Source organism: Gopherus flavomarginatus, chromosome 5, assembly GCF_025201925.1.
Source record: "Gopherus flavomarginatus isolate rGopFla2 chromosome 5, rGopFla2.mat.asm, whole genome shotgun sequence".
Taxonomy (NCBI): domain Eukaryota; kingdom Metazoa; phylum Chordata; order Testudines; family Testudinidae; genus Gopherus; species Gopherus flavomarginatus.
The window spans coordinates 77,911,247-77,929,272 of NC_066621.1; the positions used below are offsets into that span (position 1 = coordinate 77,911,247).

Consider the following 18,026-nt stretch of genomic DNA (forward strand, 5'->3'; position numbering starts at 1 on the left):
ATGAGATTGACAGACCGATTTTAAACAATTTGAGGAAGGAACAATATCCTCTAAGTCCATATAGTGTCTTGGACAATGGGGTCCAGAGTCTCACTAGGGCCTGTAATTGCTGCCAGAATGCAAAGAATAAATAATAGTAATCACATTCTCCATTTTACTTAATTACAGGTTTTATATAATGGCAATCATGTTCTGGTTTTGCACTTTAGAAGTTCAATGCTTCTTTTTGTTAAGTTTTTTAGGACAATGATCCTAATTACATCATCATCTTTGATATTTATTAATCTTCTCTCTCCCCACCCTCACTTAGCTCTGTAGTGTTAAATTGTAGATTATGAACTTTTTGGGCCAATTTCCACATTTGTACAGAATGAGGTCCTAATCATGACTGGGTCCTCTGGGTCCTTCTGTAATATAAACAACAATAAATAAATCTGATGTCACATGGTTACTAAGAACACATCATTGGTATTCAACATGTAGATAAACTGATTCTTGTGGTAAGCTTCTGGATTCACAATGCAGTTGAGAGTCCTGTATTTGTTATGTAGGGTGCTGAAGAAATCGCCAAACGCTATTTCTCCTTCTGAATTGTTTTTGGGATGACTGTGAGTAAAACTTCAGTTTTGACACCTTGATTCTGACTTAGGTGCTTTGGAATACAGAAGAAATTTGAGTGTCTGGAGGTGGAATGTGTCATGTGGCTGAGTATTTTCAACTGTTCCAAGACCAATAATTTAGGCTGAACTCCACTCTAATTCTTCAAACTTCTCTTTCCTCTTACGAGGCTCGATCCAGCGAGGACATGGAAGGATCAGTGACTTCAGAGGGCACTGAAATAGGCCCTCAATTCCTAGCCTCTGTTTCTGATACTTTCATTTTGTTTTTTTTCTAAAGGTGGGCATGCACTGCCAAGTCTGTGTTTTGGAAGAAGGACTAGAAAGGTGGATAGATTGTATGTAACAGCATGAGAAGAGGGACAGTGAAGGGGAAACAGCATTATATTGGAGAGATTAATTTTCTAGTGGCTTCACCAAAAGGATGGTGAATTTGCCAATGGTCTAAACAGTTCTTAAAGCCAGTCAGCTAAGACTTCATCTCTTTTTTAATTCATTCGGGTGGGTTTTTTGTCACAGGAATGTTTGAGGTGAGTTGGGCATGTGACTTGGGGTGGTCTTTCTTCACACTTATTCACGTCATCTCTTGAGCCAGATTTGCCATACAGAAGATTGATTCTATACTGAATGCTCCTATTTGATCTACTAATGTTTGTATTATATTAAGTAATAATAAATATTTTGCATGTACTTATTTCTTTTTAACATAAAGAATCCCAAAGTGCTAAACAGTTAAACTAGTACCACAGAACTGCCTCCACATCTGGGCTGGAGGGTGGTAACCAAGTGAACAACCAGGGTGCACCACACAGCCTGAAACTTGTCTAAGGACAATGGAGCACTGAGCTGTTCCAGGCCAAGATTTCACTCATCATGCATAGACCACTCAGCCATACCATACTGACCTCAATGCAAATTCTCACTGGCACACAGTAGCAAGAGCTATGCACAAACAGGTCAATTTCTTCACCAAAAAATTATGGAATTAAGATTAAATAAACAAGGTGTTTTTCCAACAATTATAGACTCATTTATACGCTGTGTTTTCTTAACAAAAATAACTATGAATACATACTTTAATAATGTATTTAGGGTTTTTATTTGTGTATTAAAATATTAATAATGGTATAGCTAAATGTATAGGTTTTCAGTCAGCAACCTAGCCTATATTTCAAAACACAGCAACCAGCCCAGAGCCCTACCAAACTCAGTGCCACGTTCCCACACAGAAAGTGCTCCTCTTTTGCCCCCCAAAGTTTGATCAATAGTAATAAGACAGAATTGCCTGAGAATACGCTCTGGCTGGCTGATTCCCTTAGTCTCCCAGCTACCTGCATTTTATGAGCCACTGCAAGCCTGGGCTCCACCTATAATGGGTGACTTAGCTGCTCTCACTGAGCTGCCTCTAATCACTGTCCTATTCAATCAGATCAAACTTTGTGTGGATAGTGTCCTAATCAATCAGATGAAACTTTATGTGGATAGTGTAGCATTCGTACATGTTTAATACCATTCCCTATAGAAACACTTTTAAAACGAAGGATTGAAAATGCTGTAGGGGAAGTATTGGGAAAAGTATTTTCTTTTTCAGTCGCTGTTGGGAGGTGTGAGGAAAAATGCCACCCAACTGCCTCAATGGCGGGGAAACTTAATGAGGCCAGTGGTGAAAAGGGGACAGACCCAGCAGCAAGTGGGGGAGACACTGGCTCAGGGACAATAGGTAGCTTCTCCCCTGGGAGTCTCTGGTGCCCATTGGCCAGCTGAGGGAGAGCGGTGCTGATTGGCCAGCATTCCCCAGCCTCTTTGCGATCCAGCAACCCACCCTATCCACCCAAAGTATGAATGGTAAGCCAGCTGCAGGTCTAGTCAACTGCCTGTTTAGGGGATCAGGAAGGAATTTTTTCTCTCATGGGCCAGTTGGCAGAGGACCTGGGAGTTGTTTGCCTTCCTCGCAGCACCTTCAAGCCACGGTTGGTTAAGTAGGAATCTGCTTAGTACCTAACTGAGCTACTGGGGTAGAGTTGTTATTCGTTACAACTAGTAGCTGGTTTCCAGCGTAGTTAAGAGAATAAAATGAATGGTTCCCAGAGGTAAGAGACTTGGGATTTTGGCGTTGGGCCTTGGGCTCATGTGATTGGCTGAGACCTTGTGACTGTCAAGGGCCGAGGTCAGACCTTGTGGCCCTTGTGTGTTGAGGTCCCTACCCTGCTGACTGTCTGTCCCCCTCATGACAATAGGGGTAGTGGGCTAGGAAGAGTCCTGGGGAGTAGCCTGACAAAAGCCTACCCTGCGTTATGGGTTATATAGTAAGAATCCCTGTAACTCACACACTGGGACCAGTTAATACCTGGTATAGGAGAGTATGGGCAATGAGTGAGTCACGCCCCTCTCCTGTGTTAAAGTTTAATAAAAGTTGCAGACAGCTACTTAATTCCATGCATCTATCTGTCTTCATTCTGCCACTGTGTGCATCGAGTGGCAGAGACTAAGAAATAAAATAGAACTGAGAAAAATGGGATAAACTGGAGGGGGAAGACTTAGGCTGAATACTTAAGTAATAATTAGGCAATTGTCTGCTGTGGCTTAATTGTTTTGGACTAATGAAAAACTAGACTGGATAAAACACTCTTTACTGTAGGGAATACTTTTGCATTGTCACTGAGATTGGTTGGATGATCATTCTATTACCTGGGGTTCTTTCAACCCAAAGCTCTTGGTAACTTTACTCTGTGTGAGGAAGTGTCAGGAAATAAATCAGGGGAGACGTGGCTGTCCGACTGATAGATGGCTGGCACAAACAGGACAACACGGGTGCTTTCACTTAAAGCTAAAGTTTACTAGTCTCAAGCACTTACACATGTCCACAACAAGTTATAAAACACCTCCAACCCTTGATAATTACCAAAGCTGAGTGTGGCTCTCGGGTGACACAGTGGCAGGCTTCCGGTGGCCAAATCTTCTGTCTGCTGGTGGGGACTGCAAGATGTATCCAGAGGGAGCGTCCAGAAGAGTCCCCAAACGAGTCCAACTGTCTCAAGCTTCCCCCCCTTATTTATACATTAGTAATAGAATGACATGTCCCTTAAAGAAACCTTGTTAAGTAAGCAGTTTGAAGCAAGAGGTTCCTTCTGATTATTGATTAACCAGGTGTGGGTTTTCTAGAGTCTGCAGCTTTGAGACCCCAATAGAATTCATGCTCTTTTAAAATGCATGCATCAGCAACTTCAACACAATTATTATCAGGAAGGATGCGGGGTCAAGCTGCCCTTTCTGTGGCACCCAAAACCCTCTCCCCTCCTGCCTTGTTGACCATTGCTGAGATTGCTGAATGACCAATTTACAGCTTGCTGACTAGGTTGCTTTTTAACAATAAGCCATAATGGTTTTAGACACTTCACTGGTTTGCCAAAGTCTCCCCACACAATTCTAATAGGTATTTTCTATCCTTTAAATTTTATAATCACCTAAGTTATCTCTCTGGGAACAGGAAGCTCTTTTACGAGGTACAGGTGTGTTTGTTAGTGGTTGTGTGTGTTTTACATGGTCACCACATGATTATAATGATGACACAATAGATGTATTTATTTTTCTTATTGCCAAAGGGGTGTTGTAGGCTTGTGCCAAACTGAATAGCTGTAAATTGTTTTAATATATAAAATCCATAGGATAAGTACTATATGTCTTACCATTCTCAGTTTTTTCTAACAATAAACAAGAGCTGGGAGGAGGATGGTTGGAGGCTGAACAAGCACCAATAGGCAGAAGCTATCGCAAACCTGCATGTTTGTTTGTTTAAAAAAAAAAAGCCTTCTCTCAGCATATCTTATTCTAAGGCAGTATTTAAAACCGCCATTATAAAGGGTACCCGTATTGCACATTAAATTATCATTAAAGTAGAAGTACTGTATGTACTTCCCTTATCTCTATTTATGTCACATCAGTGATGTTCAGCTTCCAGTTTAGAGTCACTGATAATTTGTGGTCATAGATAGGTGAACACATTTCAAAGCTGACATGATGTATGGAAGAGAAATGTTTTGAAGTCAGATCTAAGAATTTGTATTCACTGCTCTCTTTTCCTCCTGCCTCCTCCCCCAAAGTTCCCGCATATTATCTTACTTCAGGATTTCACAGAATTAAATGGACCCAGAGTTCATATTTATCTGGAAAGTGAAAGGAATGTATTGCAGCTCACCTGAGACTTTTTAAACTTCTTTGAGGTTTTTAAACCGTGAACTGTGATGAGAATGAATCTGTTAACTCACACCCATCTACTATAGTAGGTAGATAAGCTGTTCTCCATGCTCCTCTTTGGTTGTCTTGAGCTCATTGTGATTTCTCTCTTTTCCCCTGTCCCCAAAGGATTGGAAAGCACTTCACTTAGTTGTAATGCTGCATGAAATATTGATGGAAGTGACACATTAGCTTTTCCTAGTTAAACCTTTTAAGTATGCTAATACTGCCTATGAGTAAAGCATGAATTCAGGTAAAAGTAACATCTGCTGCCTTATCCATAGGTTCTGAATTAATTCAATATTATAGTACTGGTACTCCTGCTTAAGAAATATCAGGGTTTAAAATACTACTCACATTTACTAATCATGGTTGCTTAATTAATAAATTAGTTTTGCAAGCTCTTAACGCTGCAGCAATTATTCTTTTATTCTTGTGGGTTATTTGATATCAGTGAAATGATGGATAGAACAGTTTCAATGTATATTCTTTTAGGGTGGGTTTTTTTTTGTTTTTTTTTTTTTGGTTGTGGGGATATATATTTGTATACTGCTTGTATTTCAAGTATTAAAAGTTATTTTAGTCAGACCCAAAACCAGAGTTTACACTTCGGTTCCAAATAACCTATCTGGAAAATGCTTGAAGATGTTGCTGAACTGTTTGCATATAGAGATATTAAGTACAAAATTTTAAAACTGCTGCTGACTTCTTAAAACGTCATCATAGTGCTGCTATACAAGAGGAGTTAAAATGCATTACTGTATTTTAAAAATGCATGCAATAGAAGCATGATAAAACTCTTTACAATTTTAGAGGTGATCTGACATAAATAAAAAGGAGGAAAGGTAACTTTTTTTTTTATGTATTTGCAATACAAGGCACCTATAGTGTGGTATATGGAAACTTTTTAAATGGCTTTAACTCATGTTACTAACATACTTTAAAGGAAGAGCAAAACCACCACAATCCTCTGCAGCTCAAGGCTTTAGAAACAGGACATAAGGATCATCTATAGGCCCACCATTTCATAGGTCAGCCAGCTGAAAGAGTGCAAAGAAATAAATCTTGCAGAGCCACATTTAGAAATAGCTGCTTGTGCTAAGCATGTCTGCTACAGGCATGATTGCCACATGCTTAGACGTGCCTCTGAGAAAGGCCTGTACCTGGTTACTGTGAACTTTATCTCTAGAATGGTGAGTTCCAGCATTCCAGACGAGCATAGGTCAGAAGGCAAGTCAAAGGCCAAGATTTGTGCTTAGGCCACTTTATGGTTTTATGTATAATGGCCGGTACCTGGAACTTCATTTGGTGCAGGAAGCTGCAGAGCACAGGCATGAGCGTCTCAACCACATAGTACATTCCAGAGGCAAGGAACTGCACTTGGGACTAGCAAAAACATGGACAACCAGACATGGAGTGCAGTTTCTTTGCAACTAACGCAATCTGAGAGTCTAGGCCCACGTCCAGACTACCCCGCCGTATCGGCGGGTTAAAATCGATTGCTCGGGGATCGATATATCGCATCTAGTCTAGACGCGATATATCGATCCCCGAGCACGCTTACATCGATTCCGGAACTCCATCAACCCGAACGGAGTTCCGGAATCGACACGGAGAGCCGCGGACATCGATCCCGCGCCGTCTGGACGGGTGAGTAATTTGATCTTAGATATTCGACTTCAGCTACGTTATTCACGTAGCTGAAGTTGCGTATCTAAGATCAATTTTCCTCCCCTAGTCTGGACAAGGCCTAGGAGTAAAGATAAATGTTGAACCCAGGTTGGTCTTGCTACATCTCTTAATGCCTCAGTTTTTCTTTAAAATGGGGATAATTCCGTTTATACACTTTTGTGAAGTTCTTTTAGATATATGGGTAAAAAGCTCTGTAAACATGCAAAGGGTAACTGAGATTGATGTGTTAGTTTGACACTTCAGGTCCATCCCACAGTAAAAACACGGTTACCTGCCTACCAAAAATGGGACAGTAGAACCCTAAAATGTTGTTGGTATCAGAAGGCAAATATATTAAGATTCTTTTACTAGTTGGTTAATTATCATAACCTAATAAGACATAGTAGTAAATATCCTGCCTGTTTAGTTGCATTTATATTACACTGTGTGCTTGAAGCTGCTTTCTAAAAGTCTCCTAGAATTGATAGTATTTTTCACTCAGTTGCTTGGCAATGTATTTTGAATTGCTAACACTGTCAATAGGTCAAAAACAGCTATTCATCCAGGCTTAATGCTACAGGAAGGGTGAAAAAAATCAATAGACCAGTTTCAGCAGTGTTGGCAGCAAGTGCTCATGCGTCCTCTCTAAGGTGAGAATTGCTCTCACTTGTTGGGCTTGCACATTGTATGCATTGTGTGTGTGTGTGTGTGTGTAGGGGGGCAAGTACGAGCAATATTTATAACATTTTAAAACCTATTTTAAATGATTTTTGCTTTCTAGTGCCATTTGGTAGACTAATCTTGAATGGGGAGTTCTGTCTAGTCATTGAGAACAGGGCTTTGGAGCAGAGCGTGGAGCAGTTCCGGAGCAGTGGAGCTGCAAGTTTTTTGCCTGGAGCTGGAGCATAGCTCCACAGCCCTGGTTGAGAACAGGAGGATAGGGTGACCAGATGAGAGGAAGAAAATATTGGGACACATAGGGAGAGTGGGGGACACGCCGGCAGAGCAAAATAAAAAAAAAAAAAAAGGCTGAGTGCTGCCAGCAGAATAAAAAAAGGAGTACTGTGAAATATCTGGGCTAATTGCGTCCTGACCAAAGATCGGTCGGGTTGTGGGACAAATGCCTAAATATTGGGACGGTCCTGGTTTTATCAGGACATCTGGTCACCCTACAGGAGGAGTCAGGACTGTTCGTATTTGTCTCTACAGCTGTTAGGTGTTGCACAAGGTTGGGACAAAATGTTTTGTTGTTAAAGAGCTGACTTTCTTACATGACCAACCTTACTCTGTTTCATCTTTGAAACTGGGCACAACATTTACCTCACTAGGATGCTGCATATAAGGCGAATTAATAGAACCCCCTGAGAGGCTCTTTTGAATCCGTTTGGTGTAAAGTAATGTCGTATGTCATAGCCATCAGCAGTTTATATAAGTTCCTATATGATTGATATGAATTCATTTCACAGTTTTCTCACAAAGGGCTTGATTTGACTGTCTGCTGAAGTCAATTGGAGCCTCCCCGTTGACTTAGATGGGCTTTGGATCAGGCTCTTATACCTTTTATAAGACTCTTACATGGTAAAAATAATATTTCTCATGGGTTATTTTGGTAAAAGCAAATAATCCTTCAAAATGGTCAGTTTTGAATTTATAAAGTTGTTTAAGGAGAGATCAGGTAGGTTAAACACCAAAGGGTATTGTAGTTTGTTCTTAAAACTGTTTTTGCAAAACCTGAGGTTAATAGAAATGTCTGTTTTAAAAAAAAAAATGGAAACAGATTTTTGATGATTGATGTAAACATTCCCTTGTGATTTATGCAACCCAAATATTGCAGCATTAAACTAATGCATGGACTGAGAAAGTGAATCTGACAAGTCTAGTTTCCTTGTGCAAGATAACTGAAATACAAAACAAACCCAAAAGCATCAATAGAGAAAATGGAATTTGGTATTTTTTAAAGTTTGTTTCCAGCACTATTATATAATTGGCTTTCCCTAGCTTGCCATGGAGATCATTCACCTGGGGTATGGGGTAGGAGTTGGACTGTGAAATTTCATTCAGTCTCCTGAAGTCTGCACAGCGAGCTTACAGTGGCACAGCTGTACCAATGGGCACAGAGTTGCATCAGGTCTGGCAGACAACACTTCTTCAAGAGTTAATTTCTATATGTTCAGATAAACAGAAATAGCCAACCTCTCTGTGATACTGCCTCCTGGTGATTCCCATATTATTGAATGACTGGATTTTCCTGTTCCATACTAAGTACCCTAAATATTTAGTCTCTTAATGCCAAACCTTCACATATTTGGTTGACAGAGGCCAGCCTTCTCCAGTGATTGCATGACTGAGGCAACATCTGAGGTGTGACTTCCAATCTGAGCCCCAAATGCCCACATCTTCCAAGTACATAGCTGCTTATTGACAATGAGGTTAGAGGAGGTGATACATAAATTGCTGAAGGTGACGAGCCATATGTAATCCAAAAGGCATTGAAGTGAACTGAAACAGCCTTAGAGGAGTAGCAAAAACAGTTTTTTCTTTAGACTCTGTCTTGAGAGGAATCTGCTAACACCCCTTCATTGAATCCAGCATTGTTATATAGTTGGCTTTCCCTAGTTTGCCAAGGAGATCATCCACCTGGGCCATGGGATAAGCATTGGACTTTGAAATTTCATTCAGTTTCCTGAGGTCTACACAGAATTGTACAGACCCATCAGATTTGGGAACCAAAATAATAGGATTGCACCAGGGACTGAGATTTGTCAATCTCGTCTGGTCTTAGCATGGCTCTGATCTGTCTCTGCTGTGTCTTGAACTTCCTCAAGTGTTCAATAGATTTGTCTTTGTTTAATAAGATTCCAAGGCCATAGGGGACCACATCTAGTCTGATCTCCTGTAAAACTAGGGTTGTTTAGGGTTCAGTTTAAATCAATAGAGATCAGTAAATATTGATTTCAGCAGAGACACTGAAATTGACTAACAAATATGGATTGCTAACAGTCAACAGGAGTGCAGCCTCCCCTGCTTTGTGCCTGCAGAGATTAGGTGTCTCACCTGTCGTGTGGCTGTGCAGGGAGCCCTTTGCAGCCCCGCTGTCACAGACATGCTCCCTCCATCCCATGACTGTGGAGCTTCAGAGAGCTCCCTGCACTGCCACAGGGCCAACAATGTCCAATCCTTGCATCTGCAAGGTGTGGGAGAGACTATGGTCCTGGCACAGCAGAGCAGAGACCCCTGGTCAGGGCCATGAGGAGAAGCTGGGGAACAAGAAGAGCAGGCGCCATTCAGCAGCAGGGGACTGCTTGTTCTCTTCTGCCTCCTTGCAGTCATGGCTGGAGGGTCTCTGCTTTACTGTGCTATGACTGTAGCTTTCTCTACAACTTGTGCCTGCAGATATTAGGTATCACCATTCATTGAAATGGGATGTTTACCAGGAATACAAGTATTAAGGATTCCTTGAAGCTTCCATTTGAGGGGCTATTCGTTGACAACCCAGACAGGAGACACAGAAATTGGCACTCTTTTTTTTTTTTTTTTTCCCCTCTTTGGAATATCTGGATATGTCTATCAATGTGACATACCTCTTTAGTCTTTGGAATTCTAATAATCTAATAAAACAAATTCCTGCATTGCTTAGAGCAGAGATTGTGTGGCGTCAGCCTCTTGAGTGACTGTTCCATTAACCACTGCTACTCAGGGAAGTCTATCCACAAATGTTGTCCTCATGGGCCAGAGCTGACGGTTGATGGAATCTAGCTAGATCCCAGACCACAGGTACTGTTACAGGTCTTTCTTTTGGGATGCATACACCTGGGACCAGGTCTGTCTTGACTTTCACCTGATTCTGATTTTTTTATTATTATTATTATTATTATTATTACTACTTACCTCTAAAAAATGCAGAGTCTTGAAGTGGGAATATATCCTGTAACTCTATCCTAGAGCCCTCCAATCTGCAAACCGAATCTGGGCTGGAGACTGGTAGGGTGGGTCTGATTCTGCTGGTGCACTAAGGTTTAGAGTTTGGTCAAAGTTACCACGTGGCCTAATCACTCAGGTGCTGGAGGGTTGGGGGGATGATGTAGTATTCATTAACAACTCTTCTTTGAACAAAAGGCCTGAGCCTTTTGGGTTTCTGACTCTAAAAAAGATATGAAGAAGAAGAAACAACAAGAAGTCTAAAAACAATCCATGTGGTTTGAAATCCTCCTGACCAGCAGTAACTGGAGTCTCTCTCTAGAGCAGGAGACTCCTTCCGGTGCATTTACTACTTTACTTGCTCTCTGATGATTGCGTCCGGCTTGCTGCCCTTTGAGAACTTTGGCTCAAATTTACTTATGTCTTATACAGATTGGGCAACGTTTATCTGTTCATTTGGGCCAACTACAGTGCTGCAGTGTTTTGATTTAAATTAAGACACAATCCCTTCTTTGGAAGTCAGATAAACATGAGTTGTCTGCTTAAAGCTCCTTGGATTTTCATTGTTTGTTTGTTATGAAAAGATTTAACCTTAATTAACTTAGATTTCTGTGACAAAAGTTTCTCTCAAGTGGCGCTTCAGATTCTTCTCTTGTCTTCAATGTGTAGTTACCCTGAATATGTAAGGTACAGAAAACAGAAGGCTAAAAATACAACAGAATAAAATAAAAATGTGAGATGTTTTAGCTGAGGTGTTTGAGGTTGATGACTACTGCTACAGTAAAGATCATTCTTAAATTAGAACTGCATTTCTCTTTAAAATTTTTATTAGCTGAGCATGGGAAAGAAAAGAGGATGAATAACTGTTGTGAAGAGCTGGATTCAATGTTCGTTACTATTTGCTCATTCATACCATTTCTCATGAAAGAGTTAAGGTCTAAAATGATGTGTCCTTGTGTAAAACTTTGCAATAAAGTTACACCAATATATTTTTTCCTCAGTTAAGTGTCCAACATACATCTAGTCCAGTGGTTTTCAACCTTTTTTCATTTGCGGCCCCCAAAAAACTTCTAATGGAAGTGTGTACCACTTTGAAAATCTTAGACATAGTCTGTAGACCCCCCAAGGGTCCATGGATCACAAGTTTGAAAACTACTGGCTAGTCCAGTGTAAAGGGTGTTCATAGCTGTGCTGATCTAGGAGCAACCCAGGGAGGGAATTCTGACTGAGAATCCAGAGGAAAGTAATCTGCTCCAACATTCCTAAATGCAGATTTCAAAGCCTTCTCCCAAATGCCACATCAGCTGTACTTCCTGCCACATTTGGGTGAGGTGGATTGGAGCTAAGGCTGCACCCACTACCTGGCTTCATGCTTACATAGGAAATAGTACCCTTCTCTTCCTCCAGCTCCCTGCCCCAACCTCTCTGCATATAGGATGCAGTGGGGACATGCAGGGGTCTTATTCCTGTACTGGCAAACTCAAATGTGCTTAAAAAATAACAATCAGGCCCCCTCAAAATCATGAGATTGACTTAAAAAACACCTTTTTAAAAATCTCATGATTTTAATTTGCCTTCTAAGCTGTTAAGGGTGAACTTGGTTCACATTTTTAAACTTTGCAACCATATGGGCTGTAAATTTATATTTAAAAAAAAAAATTAAGTTGAGATTCTCAGAATAAACACTTATCTCCAGGAGCTGGGACTCTAAGAAAAAGACAAAATAATGTGAGATTCATTATAAAATCCAGGAGAATTGGCAACACTGTATGGCTGGGCCATAACTTGACCCTAACGAACCTAAGAAACCATATGTTCCTATCTGTTCATCCTTTTTCCCCTCTAGGATTCATTAATGCCTCATTAATGTATGTGATATACCCCCTCGTCCATATTACTGTTTTGAGTGATCATTTAGGAAATGGAGGCTGATTATCAAAGGAGAGATTTTATTCTTATAAATGTAAATCTTTGTAATCTGCAGAGATGAAGAAATACGAATAGGTGTTTAAGAGAAGTTTTGGAAAATGCACTAACTTTTTCATCATATACAAGTTTAAGAGAAGCTTTTCAGAGTGCTGGATGGTATTTGCTTTGGGATGTTGCCTGTAATGGGTTTTATCTTAAGCATCAAACATCTGATTTATGTTAAAATGATTGCATGCAAAACCTCAAATGTAATCAGAGCACTGTTTGTGAAATACCTTGGAAAGTGTGACAATACCACAGAGCAAAGGATAATGCTGTTTTGTTGTGGGGGTTTGATTGTGAATTTACAGTATTCTTTTTTTTCTTCCAATTTGTTTTATATTACAATGATTAGGTCATTCAGGATACAGTGAGACGGGATCTATATATTACTTCTCACTCTAGAGAAGCACCGCTAAACACATGTACCTGGTTGGTAATGGGCTTTTCATTTTTTTTCAGAAATGGCATATGGTTTAAATTCACTTCAAGATCTTTTCTTCTGCCATCTACACTGATAATGTATGCCCATATACTAGGGTGACAGGTACTTCAGAAATGCATGTCATAATAATAAAATATCACATCTTGATTGACATGTAGGGTTTTTTCCTCAAGTTAAACTTTTTGAAGATATTAATTGTGTTAATGGAAGAAAATGTATCTGGGGAGTAGAGGAAGTAGTGTCAATGTAGATCATAATATTTCTTTTCATTTTATAAATACTCTTAATGTAAAATTTAGTGTTCATGAAAGGAGTTGGACTGACAGTAGTGTAAATGTGAAATTCTTTGTATCAGAATATGCTCAGCAGTGACCACCTTCCCATTTCCTCCTGTTGAGGTGCCTCAACCTTGACCTGGAGGGACCATCTCTACGAGGTGAGAGGATAATCTTAAATAAAATATGCTGCCATAAATCCACTTAAGCTGCTGACTTCAGGCTTTCTGGAAAAAGGCAAAGAGTACACAAAACCAGTATGCAGAGCGTAATTATACAAGGATAAGAGTAACTAAATTAAATTCCAATATTTGGATCCTCCTAGTGGACTTAAACAGTCTTGTTTAACTTGACTCAGTAGTGCTTGTTACCTTGAAAACCTGGCTGAAATAACTGTAAAGTCATTGACATTTATATAGGCTTGCTTACATGTGTCCACTTTCGTAGTCTAGTGAGGATTTTTACTGAAACCTGGTGGGTTGGAAAATCAGTAGTTATACCTATTTAGGAAGGATCAAGCAGGCAAAAGGGGAGGGAGAGTGGCAGTCTGTATAAAGAAAATGACATTACTTGTTTGTAGGGTGACCAGATGTCCCGATTTTATAGAGACAGTCCTGATTTTTGGGTCTTTTTCTTATATAGGCTCCTATTAACCAACCCACCCCCTGTCCTGATTTTTCACATTTTGCTGACTGGTCACCCTACCCATTTCTGAGTTTCAGATAACGTGGAAGAAAATGATATTGATTGATATCCTACTACATAAAGCACAGATGGAGTGCTAGTGGTGTTGGCTACAAACACCAAATCACACTATGGAATAAGATGACTGTTTCCTTGTGTACTATCTATAATGTGTGGAAATGTGTGGGAAAAACTGCATCATTATTGGGGACTTCAGTTTGAGCGAGATATACTGGAGTTCTCATGCAGCCAATACTAAAACATCCTTGGAATTTCTGAATGTTACAAATGACAACTTTCCAACTGAAAAAGTGGTGCAGCCAACACAAGAGAAGGTCTATTACAAAATTCCCCCAAAAGATAATGAGGAACTGATCAGAACTAAAATTAATAGTGGATTAGGCACACATGATTGTGAGTTGATCAGATTCATAATGTGCGAGCAGAAGAAAGTCCTGACCATAATACACAGACTCTCTCTCTCTCTATTTGCTGGTTTAGTAGGTCTGGTTCCACAAAGCTGAAAACAACCTGTGGTCACCTAATGATATTAATAGGCAGCAGGTTTAAAACAAAAGGAAGTTCTTCTTCACACAGTGCACAATCAACTTGTGGAACTCATTGCCACGGTTGTTGTGAAGTCCAAAATTATAACAGAGTTAAAAAAAGAATGAGACGTTTATGGGGGATAGGTCCCTCAATGGCTATTGGCCCAGATGGTCAGGGATGCAACCCCATGCTCTGGGTGTCCCTAGAGTCTGATTGCCAAAAGCTGGGATTGAATGACAGGGGATGGATCACTTGATAATTGTCCAGTTGTGTTCATTCCCTCTGAAGTACCTGGCATTGGCCTAAGTCAGAAGACGGTATACGGTACTAGATGGATCTATTGGTCTGACCCAGTATGGCCATTCTTAATTATCAGCTAAGAGAGAGAATTTAATCAGAAAAATGTGAATAACTGGAAGTCATTTAAGAATACCTTACTTGATGTCCAAAAAGGCACAACCAGATGGTGCTAATTTAAAAAAAAAAGTTTAGAGGGGAAGAGAAGGCAATAATAAAAAAGTATATAATCCCAAAAGGAAGAAAGAGGAACCTAATCAAAATGAATATAAATCACATGTTAGGAATTATAGAAAATTGAAAAGGAACACACACAAATCTATGGCTAGCAGAATTAAGGATAGTAAAAAAGGAATTTTTGAAAAAATATATTTGCAACAAAAAGAATCCTGATAGTTTTATTGGTCCATTACTAGATGAAATAGGTGAAATTACCAGTAATAATGCAGAAAAGGGAGAAGGATTCAATAAATTCAAATTACTTAGAGAAGTTAGATATCTTCAATTCACCAGGGCCTGATAAAATGCATCCTAGAATACTAAAGGAGCTGACTGAGGAGATATCTGAGCCGTTAGCTATTATCTTTGAAAAGTCATGGAAGATGGGAGAGATTCCAGAAAACTGGAAAAAGGCAAATATAGTGCCAAGCTATAAAAAAGGGAAATAAGGACAACCCAGGGATTTACAGACCAGTCAGCTTAACTTCTGTACCCAGAAAGATAATGCAGCAAATAATAAATCAATTTGCAAATATCTGGAAGATAATAAGGTAATTAAATAACAGTCAGCATAGATTTATCAAGAGCAAATGGTGTCAAACCAACCTGATAGTTTTCTTTCACAGGGTAACAAGCCTTGTGGATAGGAAGGAAGCAGTAGATGTGGTATATCTTGACTTTAGTAAAGCTTTTGATACTGTCTTGCATGACCTTCTCATAAACTAGGGAAATGCAACCTAGATGGAGCTACTATAAGGTGGGTTTATAACTGGTTGGAAAACTGTTTCCAGAGAGTAGTTATCAGTGGTTCACAGTCATGCTGGAAGGGCATAACAAGTGGGGTCCTGCAGGGATCAGTTCTGGGTCCAGTTCTGTTAAATATCTTCAGTGATTTAGATAATGGCATAGAGAGTACGCTTATAAAGTTTGCAGGTGATACCAAGCTGGGAGGGGTTGTAAGTGCTTTGGAGGATAGAATTATAATTCAAAATGATCTGGATAAACAGCAAAGGAGGTTTAGGTTGGACATTAGAAAAACTTTGTAAGTGTCAGGGTGGTGAAGGACTGGAGTAAATTGCCTAGGGAGATTGTGGAATCTCCATCACTGGAGATTTTTAAAAGCAGGTTAGACAAACACCTGTCAGGTATGGTCTAGATAATACTTAGTCCTGCCCTGAGTGCAAGGGACTGGACTAGATGACCTCTCAAGATCCCTTCCAGTCCTATGATTCTATGAAGCATTTCTGTTCTGTATTTGGGGAAAAAATGTGACATAGTGTCATCATATGATGGTGATAACTCTTTCCATTCCACTAGTATCTCTGGTGGATGTAAAACACATTTACTGAAGTTAGACATTTTAAATCAGCAGGACCAGATAACTTGTCTGACTGATAAGCTCGCTGTACTGTTAATGTTGATATTTTCAGTAAGTCTTGGAGTGCTGGAGATGTTCTAAAAGACTGAGGGAAAGTTAATGTTTTAAAAGCAATTATTGTGGGGTTGTGGGATTGCTACCCTTACTTCTGTCATGCTGTTGGCAGGGGCCCAGAGAGGAGGGCTGCTGGCTGAGTATCCAGCTCTAAAGCCAGCATCACTGCCAGAAGTGGCACAGAAATGAGGGTCACAGCGTATGAGGGGGAGGTTACCCAGCAGTCTCCTGCTCATGCACATGGAGTGACTGCTCAAGCTGCAGCCTCCTCGCGTATGAGTGAGGATTGGGGTTGACAGCTTGAGCTGTGCAGATTCCTGCAGCCAGGGCAGGTTCCTGGAGGTGTCTGACCTGTCCTGGGAGCAGCCCCTATAATGGAAGAGGAAGTCCTGTCCCTCTCCATCCCCAGCTGGGACTAGCAGCTGGAGGCCTGCACAGGGGAGGAGCCCCCAGCTAGGCTCGAGGTTTCACGAGGGAGATCAGATTTCACAGTCCGTGATGCGTTTTTGATGGACGTGAATTTGGTAGGGCCCTACTGGTGAGTGTATTTTAAATAAGCTGGAAAAACTAAATAAAATGTTAGCAAGACACAATGGACTTACCCAAAGCTGAGAATTTGTCTTGGATACTTACTCCAAAATTTTCCAATCTGAGGCCTGAATTTAGGCACCTGAATCTATATTTAGGCATCTAAAGAAAGTGGCCTCTTTCAGAGGTGCTGAGCACCTGCAGCTTCCACTGACTCAATGGATTTAAATATCTTAACTTGAGGCACACTCACATCTGTAAAATTTTGGCATAACTTAACACCCCACCCTGATTTCCAGTACCAACTGTTTAATATTGGTCCTAGACTTTTATTAGTTTTAAGAATAAAACTTGATGTATTCATATGTCAATGGTATGCCTGCAACTTCTAGATCTTGTTTTTTTTAAAAAACAGTAGATAGCACTATGTGTTACTTATATGTAATGTTCTCATTGTCTTTTAAATTTAGATGGAAGAAGGAAGTAAAAACGTGCGTCTGGGAACACTAATTGGTTTGCTGGTAGAAGAAGGACAGGACTGGAAGCAGGTTGAAATACCAGCAGATAGTGGTGATCCATCTTGTCTGGCACCCCCGATGACTCTGCCTGCAGTTGCACCTAGTCCCCCTCCAGTAGGCGTTTTAGCTTCAGCTTCTACCAAAGTGGATCATGAGCTTGGAAAACTACTGTGAGTTTCTGTATTCCTCATGAACAGCATTTTCACTGAGAGACTTGGGGGTATTGCCACTACAGCTGGGGCCAAATTAATCCCTTTTGTAACTTCAGTGAAATCAGTGGAGTTGCACCAGGGATGAATTGTGTCTCCATAGCTAAAATCAAAGTATTGTTTGAGAGACTCTTTAGATTTGCCTGGTTTGTTTAGGCCTTGTCTACAAAGGAAGGTTTTTTTTCCGCCTTTTGTTTTCTATAATCTAAGACATGAATTTAAACCAATATAGTTATGCTGGTATAACTCCCTGTGTGGATACTCTTCTTCTGGTATAAGAGTTCCTTTTTTTCAGTTTAGCTTATGTCACATAGGAAGAGTTTTAATCTAAACTGAAAAAAGTTATTCTTGTACTGGAATAAGAGTGTCATGTAAGCGGTTCTCAGTAGAGAGGTGTGGATTGTTCAGAAGTGTTGACTGAAGAGTGCCCTCTCAATACAACTTGTGCAAATTTGTAAGGACA

The 18,026-nt window shown here is 40.2% G+C and overlaps 1 protein-coding gene across 2 annotated transcripts in view; it reads left to right on the forward strand.

Moving 5' to 3' along the window:
* PDHX (pyruvate dehydrogenase complex component X) overlaps window positions 1-18,026 on the forward strand; it is a 96,521-nt gene that overhangs the window by 19,636 nt on the left and 58,859 nt on the right. For both annotated transcript variants that reach the window (XM_050955397.1, XM_050955396.1), the window contains one exon: window positions 17,307-17,524. In XM_050955397.1, coding sequence (XP_050811354.1) covers window positions 17,307-17,524 — 218 coding nt within the window. The remainder of the gene's footprint in view (window positions 1-17,306; window positions 17,525-18,026) is intronic.